The following is a 20,807-nucleotide window of genomic DNA, read 5'->3' on the forward strand; positions in this document are numbered from 1 at the left end:
TGCCTGGCAGCAGTGCCCTGGGCCTGGGTGGGGAGAGGGGCAGCCGTGTCCCAGGCCTGGCCAAAGAGACTTTCCCAATAGTGTCAGCTGTGGCCCAGGCAGAGGGCTTTAACCTATGGTAGCAATGAGCAGGGCCTAAGCTGGGGGTACATTGCTGGAGGGAGGACGGGGGGTGACAGCAGGATGGGCAGCTGTCAGGGGTGACAGACGGGTACCCTCACAGGAGAGCGTAGGTGGTACATTCAGCCTCACCAAGCCCACGTGTCTGGGTTGCTCTGGGCAGCAGAGGTCCTGGGGTGCCAGTTGCAGGTGGCGCCTGCGCCCAGGGTGCAGTGGAGCTGGAGCTGGCTGATGGCTCAGGGTGACGCTCCCAGCCGTTTACTCCTGCGGTGCGATTCAGGGGCCCTGCAGGGACGTGAGCAGGCTCCCTGAGCTGCTGGGAGACCGCACCAGGTGCAGTGGGGAGCCACCGGCAGCAGAGCCCACAGCCGGGGCAAAGGGCCAGCTGGCACCAAAGAGAGGTGCTGCAGCACAGCCGGGAGTGACTAACAGAGAGCGGCTCGCCCCTCCCTGCCCCGCTGTGAGTCTGTGGGGAGCCCAGCTCCCCCTGCCCCCAGTATGTTTGTAGGGGGAAGAGCAGGAACCCCTCCCTTCAGTCCCTGGAGGGGCTCTCCCTGCAAGGAGCCTGCGGGGAAACTTGGAGCAATACCAGGGCCCACTCAGTGCAGCGCGCCTCTCAGCCCGGCAGGGGCCGCTCCCGCTGGGACCCCCAACAGCACAACTCCTACTAGCCACACAGCCCTGCCCCAGCCGGAGCAGGAGCCGTGTGTGCGGAGGCCAACAGCATGCCCCCAGGTAGCCCTGCCAGGCACTAGGAAGGGACAGAAGTCATGTGCCAATCAGTGGCAGTGGTCAGAGGCTCGGCAGCCAGGACTAGGCCCCTGCAGAACAGCCCGGCCATGGCTTCCTCTGCACTAGACTTCATCCTGCTGCTCTCCCAGCCCCTGTGCGCAGGGCAGCGTGGGAAGCCGACGGGCACAGAGCACCACCACTCAGCAGTTGCGTTCATAGGAGTAGGAGCCCAGACCAGGGGCTGCAGGGCCCTGAAGGGCAAATGGCACTCTGGGGGGGAGCCTGGAGCAGGGCCCCCCCCTGGAGTATTTGGAAGCACCAGCCAGGGTGCAGGCACTTGGAGGAACTCAGCCCTCCTCTGCCCTGAGTTTGCAGGTTGTGAGGAGGCCCGGACTACTCAGGGGTGGGGGCTGTCCCCCCAACACACACACACAGGAGAGAGCACAAGGGGGACAGAGACGCTGCGAAGGACCCAGCCACGCTACACAAGCAAACGCAGCAGTGGGACGTTGTGGTAGCAGAGGGGCGGAAGCCAATAAAGCCAATAAACCTGGCCTCAGGTGCAGAGCCAATCCCAGGAGTTGGGAATGTGGCTTGGGCCAGCTGGCACCCACACACACTTGGCCAGCGGCCGGGCAGAAGACCAAACCCCAGCAGACCCCACCCTGAGGACACATCCTTGGCATCCCAGAGGCAGGGATCAGAGCCACGTACGCCCTTCTCTATAGACTGACTGTGAACCTTGCACTCCCTGGCACCATCAGCACAGATGCCCCTGTTCACCGCTGGTAACCAAGGGGAAGGGAGGCAGTGTTCTGTGTTATAAACAGCGCCCCTATCCACTCAGCTGGTGTGTGAATGTGTTGAAGTGGGACTGTTCTTAATGTTTCCTCTGAATAATGTGGGGGTGCCTCAGTTTCCCCCATGCAGTTCTTAAGTATCTAGGTGGTGGGATAAGGGTGTATGATCATTGCAGAGCCCTAGAGGGCAGGTGTGTGCAGGGGTCTGGACACAGAGAATGGTCAACACCCTGTTTCCTGATAACTGATGGCCTGGCCCTTCCCCCCTGCGAGGTGAGAGCTAAAGGGTTGGAGAACAAAGGAATCAAGTGACCTCCTGGCCCGGGAAAGGGACAAAGCCCAGGGGAGGAGGGGTTGGAGGGAGTTTCAGTTTGGGGCTGGCTGGGACATGGAGTGAAGTGCAGACGTGGTTGTCTGGTTCACTGTCCCCCAAAATGGACCCAGCTGAGGGGTCCGGTTCTCTGCACCTGCAATCTCTGTTTTAGATCATGTTCCTGTCATCTAATAAACCTTCTGTTTTACTGGCTGGCTGAGAGTCATGCCTGACTGCAAAGTTGGGGTGCAGGACCCTCTGGCTTCCCCAGGAGCCCCGCCTGAGCGGAGTCGCTGTGGGAAGCGCACGGAGGGGCAGAGGATGCCGAATGCTCCGAGGTCAGACCCAGGAAGGTGGAAGCTGTGTGAGCTGTGTGCCCTGGAGACAGGCTGCTCACAGGAAGGTGACTGTCCCAGAGTCCTGACTGGCTTCATGGGGAGCAGTTCCAGAGCATCGCCCAGGGACTCCGTGACAGTGAACAAAGCACAGGCGTACACGGGCATAAGTCAAAGAGAGGGCGGTTACGTTTAATGGTAATGACCAAGAGCACAGCCAGGGGTATCAGCGGGACAGGTGAGGAAGGGCAAGTACAGCCGCGTTCGGGGCACCCTTCAGGACCACGCTGGCCCAGCACAGAGCACGGGCCATGGGGCCAGCAGGCGCAGAGTTGTGAGCTGTCACAGCCCCTTACACAACCGGGACACCCTCACCCAGAGCTACAACCCATTCACTCACTACAGCACCAGCGGCGGAAATGCTGGACAGAGTAAGTATTCAAAATACCCCCCAGTAATGAAAACTAACCCTGAGTCCAATCCCCAAAGGGTGAGCCCACCTTCATGTGAATCAAATACAAAGGGCCCTGGGCTTCGTTAGAGGCTGGGGCTGGTTGTGTGGCAAGGGGAGAGCTTGCAATGAGTGGAGTGAGGCAAGCTGGCATGGCCAGAATGGGCAGCACAGAGCTCCAGGCTGAGGGTGGCACAGGAGCTCCCGCCGGGATGTCAAGAGGCAGACAGACGGGGACTTCACATACACAGCCATCACTGGGGGGGGCTGGGCTAAGCCAGTAAGCCCTCCGGCTGCTTCTCAGCATGGCACAGACTCAGGGAGCTCCCCCAGGGCACCACAAGGCTGATGCAAGGCACCCGGCCAGCAATGCAAGGCTAACGCTGAGACACGAGACCTCCCCGTGGCAAGGGGGAGCGGGGGATGATCTTTGGGAGCAGCTGTCTGGAAGAACCTTGTGAAAGTGGCAGGAGGCCCTAATACCCGCAGCTGGGGGCACAGTGAGCCCTGTGCCACGCTGAGGGGAGCTGGGCTCAGCACCAAGAGGGGCCCGCTGGGCAGCAGCAGAGTCTAGTAAGGACAGGCGCAGAGCGGGGAGTAGGCAGGGGAGGGACTGACACAGACACCTGTTTGGGGTAATGTACTATGGTGGGGGACGCGGCTGCAGAGGGGAGAAAAGCACTAGAGCGGGGGGGCATGGTGCCCTGTTCGGCTGCCTGACTTGGCGAGGCCCGAGAAGTGGCCCCAGAGCCGCTGTGTTTGCAGTAAGGCTCGTTTGCCCCTAATTCATGTTAGAGTCTGGATGGGGGAGGGTGGGGAGGAGGGGAGGGCTTCAATCCTTCCAGTCCTTCTTTATACAGAGGTGCCACTCCCAGGAGAGATGGTCCGTTCTGTCGTCATCAGTGAAGAAGGATTTGATGTGGTAGGTACCCCGCACCAGCACACCCTTGGGGGCCTCGTCCAGGGGGGTCAGGAACTCGTACTCCTCAGCACGGGGCCCATAGCTGCCCATCATGTAGACGTCTTTATCCACTGGGCAGAGAGAGAGAGGGGGAGCCGTCAGCATGAAAAGGGGTGAATGCTCTGGGTCAGGCACTAGGTGGTAACAATGTGTGAGGGGGAGCATCAAATGCCTGTGGTGACTTGGGGCCAGGGGTGGGACTAGAGCGCTTGACCAGCGCCAGGAGTACCCCCACCCCATATCAGACTGCCGAGCCCCACATGACCAGCTGGGTTCCCCCTCCCACCCCACAAGGAGCCCCGGGCAAGACCTGGAGACCAGGCAGGCCGAGGTGCAGACTCACCTTTCAAGCCTTTCCTGTAGGTGTGATGCAAATATTTCAGGCCACAGACAATCTCCTTGTTCACCTGCAGGGCAGAGGGGTCAGGGTCAGGGGGACACCTCCTGCCAGGGCCTCGCTCCCTGTGCCTGCAGGAGGAGACCTCCCTCTGAAGACCCCATGGAGAGCAGCCTGGGGAGAGCTGCAGGGCAGATGTCAGTGACCCTCCCTGAGCTCTCACCAGGGGGGCATCTGATACACAGGGGCTCTAACTGCCCTCAGGTCCTGCTCATTTGCTGCCCTGCCCCCCCTTTTCCCAACCCAGCATGCGAGCCTCCAGCTCAGCCTGGCTCTCATGCAGGAGAGCGGTATGCAGTCCGCAGTGCAGCGGCACATACCCAGCAGCGTCACTGTACCAGGCATCTAGAGTTCCTAATTCCCACCATCACAGGCTGCACCGACCTGCCTTCACCATGGGGCACAGGCAGCAGGGCATGTTCCAGAGAGTGCCAGCGGCCAAGTGCCAGGCAGTGCCAGTCACGACCGGTCATTCTGCCAGAGGAGACGGCGCTCACTGACCCACATGCAGCAAGCGAGTGCACCAGGCCCAGCCGGGGTCCACAATGCCTGCTGCAGGATCAGCTCACCTTGAAGGAGATCTTCACTCTGTAATCCACCCCTTCCTTCAGCACAAATGACTGGCTCTTCAGCGCCTCCAGATCCCCTGCGCCGGCGAGAGGAGAGCCGTCAGCCTGCCTGTCCCTGGCCCCCTTCTGCCAGGGCCCAGAACCCACCCCTCCCCAGACACATGGGCACAGACAGCAGGACAGCGTCCCCTTGGGATTCCAACACCTAGGAGCAGGGACGGACTGAGGACAAATGGGGCCTGTCTCCCCATTCACCCCATAACTCCCCTGAGGGCAGGATCTCCCGAAGGAGCAGGGGTTAGCCTGCAAGTGGCTGCCGGGTTGTTAAGCTGCTTCCCCCCATCCTTGCTCCAGCCAGGGGGCGCGCTGGGCTGGCCCTGCTCACCTGTTAAGTCCATGGTGATGGGCCCTGGGGCCTGGTCACACAGCAGAGTCAGTCTCGTCAAGGTGACGTTAGCCACGCTGGGATCTAGAGATGGCAGGAGGGGCAGAGTCGGTAGCTGGGCACGGCTGTTACCCGACCCCCACCTCTGGCTTTTCCAAGAGAACACTGCTTATTCTGCCATCCAAACCTTTTGCTTTAGCAGCTTCTTGCAGACAGAGCTGTCCCACTGCCTGACTCCAGGCCAGGCTTCCCTTACAGCTGCTGCCCGCTGTGCCCCCCGCCCCCCGAGCCCTGCAGTAGCTCACCAGGCCCCTGCCCTATTCCAAATGGGGGAGCTCCCATGCCTCTGGTATCATTCATATCACTAGAATAAACCAATACAACAAATCCATCTGTAGCAATCATCGTGAATGTCATGAACAACATGAATCCAACACATCTATTCCAGGGACCTTCCACTAGAGTCCCCTATGCCTCTGCCCAGCTTGTTCCCTGGGGAGGGCAAGACTGCCAACAACCCCAAGAACTAGAGCCCACCTCCCCTTCCCAGGACAAGGGCTGCCCTGCCACAAGCCTCTGCTCAGAAAGCTCAAACTAAGCTGCGGCCAGCACCTTCCCAGACTTCAGAGGCCATAGCTACCCTCCTGTAGTGCTCCTTGTGTCTGATCAGCCAGGCCGCACTGCAAGCCACGACCGGCAGGCCCATGACCAGAAGGGCAGCTGCTGTCTGCCCCATCCAGTGCCAGGCAGGGGTGGTCCTTAAACAGGCAGGGTTAGAGGACCATCGGCTAAACGGCTGCTTCAGGGGTAGCCCAGCCCCTCTGACTGCGGGGCAGAGGAAATGCCAGCTTCCTAGTGGTGGGCAAGGCTGCCCAGGTCTCTGGGGTTGCAGCGAGGGGGCTGTGCAGAGCTGGCCGCTAGAAGAAGGGATTGTTCAGCGGCGCAGCCTGGCCTAGCCAAGGGATAGGCCCGTGTTGTCTTATGGATTCATAGGGAGGCTCCATTAGAATGAAGAGTTACTAAGCCACAGGCGAGCCACAAGCGCCTAGCTGGCTGCAGGGCAAGCTGCTCTAGAACAGCGGTTGCCAAACTTTCCCAGTCGCAGCCCCCATCTCATTCACGGAATTTGTCGCCCCACCCCTTCCATTACTTGTAATCTGAAACTGTTTTTCACGCGGGAAGGTGGAGGGGAAACAGAGACCCCAGAGGTATCACACCTCTCCTGCCTGCCAGGCCACAGAGCCTGGCACAAACCCTGCCAGGAGGGGAAATGCAGCCGCAGGACCATCTTGTAAACTGGCTTACAGAAGCCCTGGCACTGCAGAGCCTGCTGAAGGTGGGGGCTCCCTTCCCAGCCCGGGGCTCTCTGACCAACCAAGGCAGAACATGTCAGGCTACCACGGCGCCAAGCCCAAGAGCACAAAGCAAGCCCAAGGCTGGCACAGCATGGAGGGGGCACAGTTAGCATCACCACGGAATCGAGAAGAGGATGGTAATGTGGGCCGGGAGAATTCAACCAGGCCTGTAGCGAAGGAGGAAAGGCGAGAGATTAACTGGGAACGGCCCCTCCTTGGGGAGCCAGCCTCCCCCTTCCCATGGTGGCCAGCCTGTTGCAGCAGGGGCTCCTGAGAGCAGGCCCAGGGAGGGCAGGTGAGCAGGCCCTCATGCCCAGGCCTGGTGTGCTCGTTGCCCAGGCCCTAGCCCGCCCCCCGACAACATGCACATTTGGATACGCACCTGCCCTGCATCAGCAGCTCCTGCTGATGGCCCAGACAGCCTCCTTCCCAGGACACGCCAAGCCTGGCAGCCTGGGGCGCTCCGTCAAAACGGACCGAACTCCATTCTGCTGCAGTGCTGGGCTGGCAGTGCCCAGTGCCGCGCCACCCCCAGGCCAACTTGGCCAGGCAGGTGGCCAAGTCACTGCCCCAGCCCCTGTCACACTCAGCCATGGGATACTTGGCCAGCTCAGGGCACGTCCCACAGCGGGGGCACCAGCTCCCTCTCCCAGGGCTGATACAGGCTGCACAGCCCCTGCCTGCCTCAGCCAGAGCCCCTGGAAGACTACTCTAGAGCTAACCCTAGAGATGCTGCCTAGAATTTTGGCCCAAACCCTCCGCCAGCCATGGAGGTGTGTGGAGCACTGGGCTGTGCAATGGATACAGAGGTGCTGTGCAAGCCAGGCTGGCCATCATGGTCTAGGGCCTAGGCAGTGTCACTAATGTCAGGGAGACTGTGATGCTACACCCAATAGTCTTCAGAGAAATATTGTTAAAATATGATTATAGCATATCTAAAATGTATTTTATGCAAGATGGATCATGTGAGATATCACTGGAAAGGTTGATTTACTGAATATGATTATGCTATTTGTATGCATGTACTATTTCTGTATCTGAAGTTAGGAATATTGACTATGTAACAATTACAAGGAGTTTACACCTGGGGAATGCCCACCAGACAGAATGCAATCAGTCTGGATGGGCCACTAGGAAGAACAATAGGTCTTTGAAGATGCTAATCTCCCACCTTCCTGAGAAGCTTTCCTGGGATGCTACAAATGCCTCTGACTCATGGCTGCATTGGCACTGCAAGGTCATGTGATCACATCACTTGGTACCAGATGATAGAATATCAGTATTTTTCCACTGGGTTGGTGGGTGGGGAACCACACTGGAAAACAAAGGGTTGCCACCCTATGTAAAACCTATGTAAGGCCCGGGAGTGACTTAACCAGGGCTCATTCTTTACTGAATCCCCACCCAGGATGACTGCGGAAAACATATAAAAAAAAACAAAGACAAAGGGGGCCAGGGGGGAAGCTGAGCCCAGGCTGGAGAAGGTGTCTGGCCTGTGAAAGAAATGCCTAAAAGACCATTCAGGAATAGAAATTACTACTTGTAACCAGTTTCTTTAGTGTATTAAGCTTACATTGTGGTTTTTGTTTTATTTGCTGGGTAATCTGCATTGATCCATTTGCTAACCCCTTATAATCACTTAAAATCTATCTTTTGTAGTTAATAAACTTGTTTGTGTTTTCTCTAAAACCAGTTTGTGGAATTCATAAACGGGGGAGGGGAAGGGGGCAAAAACCTGTGCATATCTTCCTCCACATTGAGGGAGGAGGCAAATTTCATGAGCTTACACTGTATAGTTCTCTGTGCAGCGCAAGACAATATAATGTTGGGGTTTGCACCCCCGGGAGGGTGTGCACTTGAGTGCTGGGCAATTTCCTGGCTGAGTCTTCCCATGCAGAGCTGATTTCAGTGTCTGTCTCTCTCTGCAGATAGGTGTGTCCCTACCTGTGTGTGTGCTGGAGGAGGCTTGAGGACCTGGCTCAGCAGGACTGTGTAAGGAAGCCCAGGCTGGTGGAACAGGGGAGCTCAGTGGTACCCCAGTACATTAGGTGGCACCCCGGTGGGGGGGTTAACCCATCACAGAGACGATGTGGAGAATCCAGCCAGAGGGGGGGCACTGGGGTGCAGAGCACAGGAGGGAATGGCAAAAGGAATACTGTGCAAATGACAAAGTGCCTGGCCATCAGATATGCTGATTAGGGCACTACCTCATTTGCATGCCATCTCCAGATGTCTGGCTGCAGGCAGAGCCAGGTTGCATCATGCCCAGGGCACAGATACGGGTGTCAGGATCCTGCCAAAGGCAGTCAGGACTAAGGGTCAGAGCAGGGGAAAACCTAAAGCTGGGAGCAGCCGAGGAGTTCTCAGTTAGGTTCCAGGCTGGGGTCCATACCAAGGATCAGACTCCGAGTCAGTGGGGCTGAGGTCAGACGAGGGCGGGTGCCCACACATAATTGATGGCGCCCATGCAGGTACAAAGGGAAGCCCCAAACAAGGGGAAATGCACCAGCTGGCAGGAGTGTTCTAGTGTGCATCCCTCACCTTCTGTACAGTGATTGGCTCTGCCATGGCCACCATTATTATTCAGCTGGGGTTGGGAACGCGGCAGTGCTGTGGGGCTGCAGTCAGGATCAGGGTTCCCTGTGCTAGGCGCTGTACAGACTGAATAAATCTGTGCCAAGGTATGGCTGACCCCGTCTATTAATTCTCATTCTTACCAGCTGACTGTTGTAACAAGGGAACTGGGCAGCTCCTGTGTGCCCCAGACCCCGGGCCCTTCCTATCCCCACCACCGGGCCTGAAGGCAGTGAGAAGACCCTCACAACAGCAGCAGTGCCAGCTCCCTACCCAAGCAGATGAGTCTTTAGAATTGCAGACATCCCCTTCCTGGCCTAGCGGGGGCCCAGGAGCACCCTCCACCCCCCCCCCCCAGCACAGCACTAAACTCAGGGGCTGTGGGTTGCCCTGTGGGGCAGGCAGAAGGAGCCCTGATCTTCAGGGGATGATCCCTGGCTGGATCCAGCACATTCCAACAAGCCCAGTACACAGTAGAGGGAGACTGTTGCCTCCAGAGCCAGGGGGCAAATGCAGCCACCGTGAGCTGGGAGTGCCGCCCTGTCGGCCCCTATTTCCCAGTGTTGACACTGCACTGGGGGGTTCACTTCTCCAATCTCCCCCTAGCCCAGCCAAGAGGAGCTGGAGCTAACCAGGCTCCTGGCTGCTTTGGCCCTCACCTCCTTTGTGTTATTTAAAGCACATCTGTGAACTGCTGTTTATCCCCTGTGATTAGAAGCCTGGCCCTCCCTGCACTGATGACTCAGCCTGGAGTCCCACCTAGCAGCGCTGCTCGCCAGCCGCTCTGCCCTCCCCTAATGCTGTAATTCAGCAGCTCCAGGCCTGGGTGCTGGCTCCAAGACAGACTGAGCGTGTGTGACCACAGGGGCTGCCACTTCTCTTGCCGAGCAGCCTTTGCCAACAGCGCCCAGCCACATTCAGCTCTGGTCTTTGTTGCTGCTATGAAGGCAGAGGGGGCCACAGGCGGGTGAAGGGCCCCAGGAGAAGATGTGAACTCCAGGCACAGCACAGCTAATGCAACACTCAGGGTAAGGGTCAGGACATGGAGGCTGGCTCCTACAGGCACTGCCCCATTGCAATGGCCGGAGGGTTTTGGATTGCTGCTCCCCTCCCACACATCTCCACTGGATCCGTGACGGGGGTGCCATCTTCTACCAGAAGGCAGGTGACATGTTCTTGGCCCCCCTCCTTTTCTCCAGGGCACAGAAGAAGCGGGAGCCGCGATCCATCTCCCGAAGGAGACGGATGCGGGATCGAACAAAGGCACCCTGGGCCCGATGGTCCTCGAGGGCCCGGAGCTCCTCCCACTTTTCCCAGCATGCTCTGCAGAGGGGCGGATCCTGGCGAGTGCTGGCCAGCTAGAGTAGCTGGGGAAGGCTTCACAGGGGAATGGCCTAACTTGGGTGAATTCAGAGAAACTGGGCACCTGGCCTTTCCTGCTTCTCTGACAAACAGAGAAGGCCTGGCTGGGAAGGGCTCTCTCCTCATTGGCTTTTACATTATAAATTCAGGCCTTGTCTACCCTGTTTTTCCTGAAGACCACAGCCTCGCCTTCACTACACAAAAGGTGCCCTAACACTTGTATTACAGGCCTAGTGTAGACTGGGCAAGCTGAACCCTAGGTTTCTCCAGGACATAACACATGTTAGCTGGTGAAGGCAACTACAACTTCCCTAGACTACACTAGGCGTGTAACGCATCCGGACTAACATATGGTAAAAATACCCATTTTTCCCCACGGAGTCCAGCCTGCCAGCAGCACCACAGGTGCCATGGAAATGGAACAGAACTGAGAGCAAATGAGATTTCCATCAGACCTGTCAAAACTTTAGTAACAATTTCTTTTGGGCGACACCCCCTGTAACGCTCTCTCCTCTGGTATTTATTGGGTGCTCTTCATTAATTTGTCAGCACCACCAGTTCATCTCCCACTTCCCATCCCCGAGTCTTCCAAGGAGATCTTCAGACAGAAATATCAAGCATCTCCTGTTTTAAGGTACAAGCGCTTGATCGTGAAGGAGTCCAAGCGTGGCCATTATAGACAAAAGAATGGCCACAAATCCAGTTGTTCCTTTAATAAAACAAAATGGAGAATTTAGCAAATTAACTTTTCTTTGAAGAGAAACATACTGCGGAGAGAGCCAGACTGACTGGCTTAGACGACCAAAGAATCCTAAGCAGCAGCTAAGGGGAAAATGGGAACAGCCTGCAAACGGGTGCCCTGTGAGCACCGGGGGCCAGTGTGACGCAGGGCACAGAGCGAGGTGCAAAGGGAGGAGATCTGGAACACGCACGTCGCACAAGGCATTCTGGGTTCTGCCAAACACTACACGTTGCTGATGCCCCGCCGGAGAATTACTCAGTCACAGACTGAGGCAGCAGCTCTGCAAAACATTATCCAAGGCCCAGCACACCTCCAGGCCACTCAGCTCGGAAATCAGTTCAACCCTCAGTGGAAGCTAAGACACAACAGAGAAACGCTGTCCCACACTGCCCTGCTTTCCAACCACTACTGCCCTGGAGCGGCTGCTGGGCTGGAACAGGGGAGAGCTTAACTGAGTTACAGCCACGTCTGTGCAACATTTTAGCTCTGCTTCAGCTTGCATTATAGCTGCTCCTGTTGGAGCATCATACAGCATCACCCTGCGCCAGCTCTGTACTATCACAAGTGTTTCCCACGTTCCAGTCAATGACTGGAGAATTTTCCATCAAGTGTACCCAAATGGAGCCCTTCACTAGGTGTGAGGTGGCCAGGGGGCTGGCAGGGAAATTGGGGATTTATGTGTGCGCGCATAGGAGAGTCTAAACACGCCAGGTATTCTGCTTGGAAACAAATGCCTGCCCCCTAGGTGGGCCCAGACACACGCAACGCTCATCTCAGAACAAAGGGTTCTCCCAAGAGATCAGGTGGCACTCCCACGGCCTGGGACAGTTAAGACTAGACTGGACGAAGGCCTGGAGAAAATGCTGTCGGGAACAATCGAACAGTTGGGATCTAACGGCGCTTCTCTGCCACTAGCGTCCATGCTCTGCCGGTGCAGAGCAGCGTGCAGCAAACTCCCTATGGGGCTACTGAGGAGGTCAATGGTGCACAGCTGCTCGCTGCCCATCACCAGGGTGTTTATTCGCGCTCTTCCCAGTCTGCGTCATTGCCTGCAACTACAGGGGACGCCTGGCTGTGTCACCACTTGGGCCATGCAGCCGCGCAGACCAGGGCCCGTCACTCAGACGTGAGAACAGAGAAATGCTACATCCTCGGCAGCGTTCAGACGCACAGGACTCCCGGCTGGCTAACTCAGCGAATCGAGCTCCCCACTTACCCTCATGCCACAGGAGAGGAGCTGATGTCAACTGCCAAACTAAGGCACAGGAAGCAGGGGGTGGGGAATAGCCAGCAGCCTGGGAAGGTGGCAGGACAGCCAAGCCCCCGTACAGTGGTGACAATGCAGCACCGCACTGCAGTCCCCACCCAGGGCACTGTGTGTGGGACTAGGCCTTAGGGTAGGTGTGAGCAAACTTTTTGGCCTGAGGGCCACATCTGGGAATAGAAATTATATGGCGGGCCATGAATGCTCACGAAATTGGGACTGGGGTGCGGAAGGGGGTGAGGGCTCTGGTTGGGGGTGTAGGCTCTGGGGTGGGGCCAGAAATGAGGAGTTCAGGGTGCTGGAGAGGTCGCTGGGCTGGGGAGGGAGGGGGGTGACGGCTCCGGCTGGGGATGCAGGCTCTGGGGTGGGGCTGGGGATGAGGAGTTTGGGGTGGAGGAGGGTGCTCTGGGCTGGGACCGAGGAGTTTGGAGGGCAATCAAGGCTGGGGCAAGGGGTTGGGGCGTCAGGGGAGGCTCAGGGGTGCAGGATCCAGGGAGCGCTTAACTCAAGTGGCTCCCGGAAGCAGTGGCATGTCCCTTCTCTGGCTCCTATTCGGAGGTGCGGCCAGGCGGCTCTACACGCTGCCCCATCTGCAGGTACCGCCCCTGCAGCTCCCATTGGCTGCGGTTCCTGGCCAATGGGAGCTGCGGTTCCTGGCCAATGGGAGCTGCGGTTCCTGGCCAATGGGAGCTGCGGTTCCTGGCCAATGGGAGCTGCAGGAGCAGTGCTGGGAGGGTGCAGCATGAAGAGTGAAGCCTCCTGGCTGCCCCTACGCATAGGAGCCGGAGCAGTGCCATGCCACCGCTTCCAGGAGCCGCATGAAGCGGCTCCCGATCCTGCTCCCTGGCTGGAGTGCCGGAGTGAGGCAAGCCCCAGAACCCGCTCCCCAGCAGGCGCTCGAGAGCCCGATTAGAATGGCTGGTGGGCCGGATCCGGGCTGTAGTTTGCCCACCCTGCTTTAGGGACTCCCAGAAGGAGGGTGTCTCCATCTTGGTCACCTACAAATGAAAGGTACAAGGTCGCTCCATAACTGTTACTATGGAAACTACCATGGCGATAACGTAACCAAGTAGACTGCAGTACAGATCTGACACTGGACAGCTGTTACAATTCGGAGGTGGGTGGAAAGCTACCAGCATCTCCTTCATAAGGCTAGGGGCACAGACCGGCCCCTCGGGAAGGAACGGGCTGAGGCAGCACCCCGACAGAGGGAGGTGCAGTGACATACCTGCCCTCCATGCCCACATGGGCACAGCTCACAGCTCTGCATGCCACATGGCAACTCCCCACCGGGGACAGACACCAGACCCAGAGGAGACTTTCCGCATCCCCCGCAGCACAACCCTGCCCACGGGACTCAGCTGCTCTTCCAAGTTTAGAGCTGAAAGGAGCCAGGTAAGGAACTTTCCACATTGCTCCTCCTCCATTGGTACTGCCCCCGGGTGAGGATTAAACAGAGACCCCCTCCCCCACCGAGAAATCCCCTCCCATCCTCCCACAGACTGGGCCGGGGCCTTACCAACACCCACTGGGATGGGCCCCAGCAGCACCCGCTTGTATTTGTTCAAGCTCTCATCGTCCTTGTCCAGCTGCTGGATCTCCTGGAGGGTCTTCTTCTCCGGGGCCCTGTACGCCAGGTCCACGTCATCCATCTCCTCCTCCACGGGAGGCGTCACACCGTCCTTGTCTGCCATGATATCTGAGGGGAGGAGAAGCCAGTCAGAGCAAGGAGGGACCCACAGCCTCCTACGGGAGAGCCCCACGGCCGCTCATCCACATCCCTGGGGCTGGATACACTGGTGTTAGCTGAGGGGTGGGAAAGGTACCCTCCCCAGGGCACCTGAAGCCTGCTGGAGAGAGGAATGGTGCCAGGGAGAACAGGGGTGGGGAGTGGCGGTGCCAGGGAGAATGGAGGTGCGTGGGGTGGGATGGACAGGAGTCTAGAGGAAGCAAGGGGCCAGGTTTGCCCCTTCCCCATGGCAATTTTCTGCTCACACCCTGTCCCACAGGAACAAAGTCATCACTCCAAGAGCAGCCTGGGTGGAGGAGACAGCCTAGTCCTTGGAGCTCCACTCTGTACCGCCCCGCCTCAGCCCCAGCCACCCCCCATGCATTGCAGCCACCGGCAGGTCTGTGTATTGCAGCTGCAGAGCCATTCTCCACCCTCCCTTGCAAGCGCTGGCCTCACCCGCAGTTCATGGAAGTGTCGGGCAGGGCAGCCAGAGATGAGTCCCGAGTTCATTTGTTTGCTTTTGGCTGCACCAGCAGCTGATCAGCCCATCAGCACCCTGCCTAATCACAGCAGGGCCGCCAAGCGGGGCGTGGCCATACACACCCTTCCCCATGGCCACCGAGCGGGGTGCAGGCCCCCCCCCATCCTGCGTGGCCACCTAGCAGGGGGCCAGACCCACCCCAACAGTCCCACATGCCCCAGACAAAGCACATCCCTCAGACCAAGGGATAAAATGCAGCCACCAGCCTCAGCTGCCAGGACAGAGCAGAGCAGAGATGGTTCCACAGGAAGAACCACACAGGCCTAGAATCATAGAATATCAGGGTTGGAAGAGACCTCAGGAGGTCATCTAGTCCAACCCCCTGCTCAAACCAGGACCAATCCCAAATAAATCATCCCAGCCAGGGCTTTGTCAAGCTGGGCCTTAAAAGCCTCTAAGGATGGTGATTCCACCACTCCCTAGGTAACCCATTCCAGTGCTTCACCACCCTCCTAGTGAAATAGTGTTTCCTAATATCCAACCTAGAGCTCCCCCACCGCAACTTGAGACCATTGCTCCTTGTTCTGTCATCTGCCACCACTGAGAACAGCCTAGCTCCATCCTCTTTGGAACCCCCCTTCCGGTAGTTGTAGGCTGCTATCAAATCCCCCCTCATTCTTCTCTTCTGCAGACTAGATAACTGCAGTTCCCTCAGCCTCTCCTCGTAAGTCATGTGCCCCAGCCCCCTAATCATTTTTGCTGCTCTCCACTGGACTCTCTCCAATTTGTCCACATCCCTTCTGTAGTGGGGGGACCAAAACTGGACACAATATTCCAGGTGTGGCCTCACCAGTGCCGAATAGAAGAGAGCCAGGCTAGTCATTGACCAGACCCTGGGAAGGACCACATGCAGTTCCTAGTGACGCCCCAAGAGCACGCTGCAATCCCCCTTGGGAGGGGCCCGAGCTGGGCCATGAGCTAGGATCTAGTCACTGCAGATTGGGATGAAGGAATTTCCTCACCCCAGTCCCACGTCCAAGAGCCCGGTGTGCATGGGAGACCTGAGTGCCCACGCGGCGGCTCTCCCCAAAAGTGATGGGAAGGGGCCACATTCCCCACAGCTCAGCCTTGCAGCCAGTTTGTCAGCCTACAGGTAAAGTCTCTCTCCAGCTGCTGGCCCCTGCCGCCCCCGGGCTCCGCATCATGCCAGGCTCTCGCCAACTCAGCACCACCAGCAAGGGGGTCTGCAGGGTAAGCGACGCCTCCAGTGATACCCAGGCTGCTCTGTGGCCTCAGGTGGCAGCACAGGGTCACTGCAGTGTGCGGGGGCTGACAGGGACCGCAGAGCCCCAGCACGAGGGACGGGAAGAGCCCTGAGAGACTCCAGCTGGAGGGGATCTGAGCGCCCAGAACCTGGAGAGCCGCACAGGACTGCCTAGTGTCACCCAACTCCCAGCCTCGTAAAGAGTCGGTGCCTTGGTCTATCACACTGTGAGACCGCCGCACCTCCGGTGCCACCCCAGCCCCAGAGCCAGGCAGGATTCAGGCTGCTGCATCAGGATCTGACGTGGCACTCCAAGGGGATCTAGCCGTCCATGCTGCTGTGAAGCCTAGCTAAGGCTCAGAAGCGGGGAGGAGTCACCCTCCCCCAGCCCAGCAGGGAGCACTCACAGGCTAGTTAGCACCTCAGGGGTGCTGTGCCTTGCACTGGGGGGCCCAGGGGTACTTCTCAGCAGGACAGGCACCCAGCCCAGGCATTCTGGAGCAGGCTTGTTTGAGACACCAGCAGCCCCAGGTGCCCACGCTACACATTTGCCACCCTGTTTAAATAGCAAACATTCAGTCTCCTCTTCGGAATGGTACAGCAACGGGAAGGTAGCTGGGGAACTGGCTCCAACCTGACGTTGTGTGACCCAGAGCCAGGAACACCAGTGAGGCCAGTTTGCAGCAAGCAGCGCCCAAGCGCCAGGTTTGACAGTCTGCCCTGATCTATTATTTGTATTACCATACTCTCCAGCCATGGACCAGGAGCCTACTGTGCTAGGCGCTGTGCATTATTTATTATATGTATTACAGTAGCATCCAGGAGCCCACTGTGCAAGGTGCCGCACTTTAACTATTAGATGCATTATGGCAGCAGCTAGGTGCCCCAGCCACGGACCAGGAGCCCACTGTGCAAGATGCTGTACAAACAGATCTAGTCTCCTGTGTTCCTGAATCATCCAAGAGGAGTTTAGCACTTCCTTGAATTGATCCTCTCTTTCCGGTACTCAGCAAGTTCTGCAAATAGTCCCCAGACTACACAGCACAGGGGAGTGATTCACTGCAAGTGTCCCGCCTACACAACTCCAGCTGCGCTGGTCAGCTTTGACCGGCCCCATGAGGATCCCGTTCCACCAGCGGAGCTTAACTCAAGAGTCAGTTTGCAGGGCCAGTGCTCTCCTCAATGTGCCCCATTTGCTGCACGCTTCCTCGCCAGTGATTTGTAGAAGAATCCCAGGGTGAAGTGTGTGGGGGTCCCCTCCCAGCTGAAACACCCAGTGCAATTGTGCAGAGAGGGCTGGGCAGCAAGGCTTGGCCTTTGCCCTTATAGCACCGACATCGAGCCATTCCAGCAGAAACACTAGGAAGGCTGAGCTGTGACAACGTACTGACCAATCCCTTCACCAACAACCCATCTGCTTGGAAGCAGGGAAGTGAACCGTTCAAGACATCACAGTTCCCACCCAGCCCACCCACGCTTACCAAGCACAAAGCACTGCATTTGACACATTGCCTTTGCAGGTCGGCTTTAATTTAAGCTCTGCCAGCTGTGACACGACAGCCCTAGCCCTGCGCATCTGTCTGATTTTACAGACTCAAGACATTTCATCAACAAGCTGTGAGCTGCTCAACTGACCTTCTCACCCTTCGTAGTTCTCATTCACACACACAAACACCTAAGGTTGCCAGGAGAACCTGAACGCTGTATTTCCAGACGTCTGTGCAATCGAAAATCTGAGTCTTCAATCCACATCAATTAACAGCTTTTGGCAGACACAGAAAGCGTGTAAAACCTGAATTAATTCCACTAATTAGAATCTGGTTTTTGTTTGTTTTTTCCCCCCCAAATTTCCCATAAGCGAAGCAGGTACCTAGCACCACTCAACAGCCACTCCATGCTAAGAGCTGGGAGCATGTACGTTGTTAAAGGAGAAAAACCCGAGACAGATGCATGGGAGATGCCTACATTGTACAGCCGCTTGGAAAGGAAAGTGAAATTGGCTCAGCATTTTCCTCCAGAGGCTTCACTCCTGTATATAGGATCATAGAATATCAGGGTTGGAAGGGACCTCAGGAGATCATCTAGTCCAACCCCCTGCTCAAATTGTCATGGTGCCGGTCACATGCCCTGCTAGACCCTGACCATTTAATTTCCTACTGGATTGGTGACGGCACTAGCTCACTAGTCATACCCAGTCAGACACTGCCTGCAGCCATGCCTGGGGCACCAGCCCTGTGGGGAAGGACCTGGACAGATGAAGAGCAAATGCTGCTCCCCTCTTTACACGACTTTTGAGGACAAAGAGGGGCTCATGCAGATACACACAGCAGTGACAGGGAGCCTGCCGGGACTTGGATTTAGTAGCACACAGCAGAAAGCACAAAATCCCTTCTACTTATTTCAGTCAGGAGTAGGAGCCCATTGCACCAGCAGGACTGGGAGAATGGGAGGATTACCAGTGCCTGGAGGGGACCTGGGAACTCCAGCTGGCTTTAGCCTTAGGCCAGCAGCTTGGGCAAGCTGCATTTACTTAGGGAAGTGTCGGAGGCAGAGCTGGAGGCAGTGCTGTGCCCTGACAACCCTGCTCAGGACAACCCTGAGCCTGCCTACTTGTGGAGAGACGAGGTGGGAGAGGGAATACTGTTTACTGAGTCAACTTCTGCTGGTGAGAGGGAAACTGTCAGGCTTCCACAGAGCTCTGGGTCTCCTCACCCCCCTTGTCTCTCTAGTATCCTGGGACCGACCGGCTACGACTACACTGAGTGCTCCTGGGCTGGCAATTGGTGCAGCTGGGGCTAGAGCATGGTGGGAGAGTGGGAGGACCCCTGCTGAGGGGTGCCCGAACGCTGCGATTTAGTTCCTTATGACAAAGGGTGAGCCTGGTTTCCAAATGAGCTCATCTCACAGGCGGCTCCTCCCTCCCCTACCACCTCAGACCCACCTGCATGGATAGCTGGGCTACGGTCTGCCCAACCCCCTCTTTCCCAGTGACATAGGAAAGCTGCTAGCCTGGCTGGGTAGGGCCAATTGCTGCAGCCTCTGGTCTAAGGGCTCTGCCAGGAGGCTGGGGTGCTGCTAGGACTCAGAACGTGGGGGTGGGAGGACAAAATCTCTGGATTGAAGTCTGAGCCCAAATACCACTGCTGCTTGCCGCCCAGCACCCTGCAAATCCCAGCACACACCCCCACCCCGTACCCTCACAGCTGCTGTGACCTGCTGTCTCAGTCAGGGGGAGGCCCCTCCCTCCTGCTCTGGTAAGATGCAATCAGGCAGCCAAAGAGTTAATAGTGCAGCACCTGCAGGCTGCTCTTGCAGCCAGGTGGGTGGTTGCTTGGTAACTGTACCTGAAGGGAGCTCTGTGGAGCCTCCCTGGGGGTGAGGAGGAGAGCAGCTGGGCCCCAGGGCGGGGCAGGTGAATTGCTCCAGATCATGCCTGTGCTGTGGGCTGGAATCCTTGCTCAGGTAGGCCGGGGGAGCTCTGGGGGGCCATGTCCTGGGAGGGAATTTATCACACACAGCTGCTTTGCCCTCTAACCCCTCTCAACATGGCACGAGTGGGCAGCAAAGGCCTCTGCTTGCCTCCACGGGGGCCAGACAGAGCCCTTCCCAGGGGCTGCTGCTAGCCACGAGAGCCCATGCTGCAGGCCTGCAGCGCATGGCCCAGGGCCTTTCTGGGGCAGGGTGTCTACTGGTTAGAGCAGGGAACCGGGAGTTCTGTCCCCCACCTGCACAGTCACTAACCTGCCGTGCTGTAGGTGCCACTCTGTGGGCATGGTGGTGTCACACCAGAGCCGCACTGCCCCTGGACTCTGTTCCCCCTTTAACCTCTTGGGGAAGGGCTCGGGGGTCACGGGGCGGGAGGGGACGTCAGGGCTGGGAGCAGAATGACGAGTGGCCCCTTTGTGCTGCTGATGCTGGTGGCTTCTGGGCTGCAGAGATGCAGCTTCCAAGCAGCCACAGGCAGAGCAAGGCTCTCTGCCATCGCCAACCTGAGCCCCAACACCAGGCGCGTCTGCAAGGCCGCAGGCACAGACCGAGGGCCAGGCGGCAAGTCGCACACTCCAGCTGCGGAAATGGCCAACAGATCGTTCAATTCACTGCACCAGCCCCCGCCAGTGGGCCTGGCATAGGTGCTCTGGGGCCCACCACTGGAGGGGAGAACACACAGGGCGCCGCTCACTGTGCGCACTTTGCCACTCAAACCCAGGGCTCAGTTACTTCAGCTGCCATGGCCTCTCCTACTGCGAGGCGCATGAGAGGGAAAGCCGCTGTCTGCTCCCTCTCCACCATGGATGTGGGAAGGGTCGGGGGCTTGGGCGAGGCTCTCAGGATTGGCCATTGCACGGGAGGTGAGAGCAGCCCTCAGGAGAAGCAGCTGCCACGCTGGGAGGGGGGATGCTGCAGAAAGCTCACGATAGAAACCCTGGGGTTCCTGGCTGTACATGTCACACACAGCCAGCCCCTCCCCTCCCCCGGATGCGCCTCTCACTCAGCCTGGTGTAAATCAGGAGCACCTCCAGGGAAATGCAGGCCGCTGCTCTCGCAGGCAGGGTGAAGGCATTGGAGAATCAAGCCCCAGGAAAGCGCCCCAGCATGCAGGCCCCCAAGCCAGGAGAACAGGGTTGAGAGCAGCCCAGGAAGCAAGTACATGACATGATCCTGGCAGCTGAAGCCAACCGGCCCCAGGTTTGCTGCTGGCACCTGCTTCCCTCGCACCATGACCCAATCTGGCACACTTCTCCCCGCCCCAGCATGCCCACTGGCACACCTCTCCCCGCCCCAGCGTGCCCACTGGGACCCACTCGCACACTGGGAAACATTGGCACACGAGACCTGCTGCCTGTGGGTGCAAACACTCCAGAGCATTCCCAAGGCCTGGCAGACCCATCATGGATGGGTGGGTGGGTGAGCGGTATTCTGGGCACAGCTCCAGGTGATGGGTGCTGGGTGGGGGGCACTGGCTTTCCACA

The 20,807-nt window shown here is 58.0% G+C and overlaps 1 protein-coding gene across 2 annotated transcripts in view; it reads right to left on the reverse strand.

The window, feature by feature from the left end:
* Positions 1-2,467: 2,467 nt before the first annotated feature.
* Positions 2,468-20,807, reverse strand: part of ARHGDIG (Rho GDP dissociation inhibitor gamma) — a 33,693-nt gene continuing 15,353 nt past the window's right edge. For both annotated transcript variants that reach the window (XM_073362709.1, XM_073362710.1), the window contains exons 2-6: positions 13,880-14,059; positions 5,064-5,147; positions 4,679-4,755; positions 4,056-4,119; positions 2,468-3,783 (exon numbers count right to left, since the gene is read on the reverse strand). In XM_073362709.1, the coding sequence (XP_073218810.1) occupies positions 3,584-3,783; positions 4,056-4,119; positions 4,679-4,755; positions 5,064-5,147; positions 13,880-14,054 (600 nt within the window). In that variant the 5' untranslated portion in view covers positions 14,055-14,059 and the 3' untranslated portion in view covers positions 2,468-3,583. The remainder of the gene's footprint in view (positions 3,784-4,055; positions 4,120-4,678; positions 4,756-5,063; positions 5,148-13,879; positions 14,060-20,807) is intronic.

Source organism: Lepidochelys kempii, chromosome 10, assembly GCF_965140265.1.
Source record: "Lepidochelys kempii isolate rLepKem1 chromosome 10, rLepKem1.hap2, whole genome shotgun sequence".
NCBI lineage: Eukaryota > Metazoa > Chordata > Testudines > Cheloniidae > Lepidochelys > Lepidochelys kempii.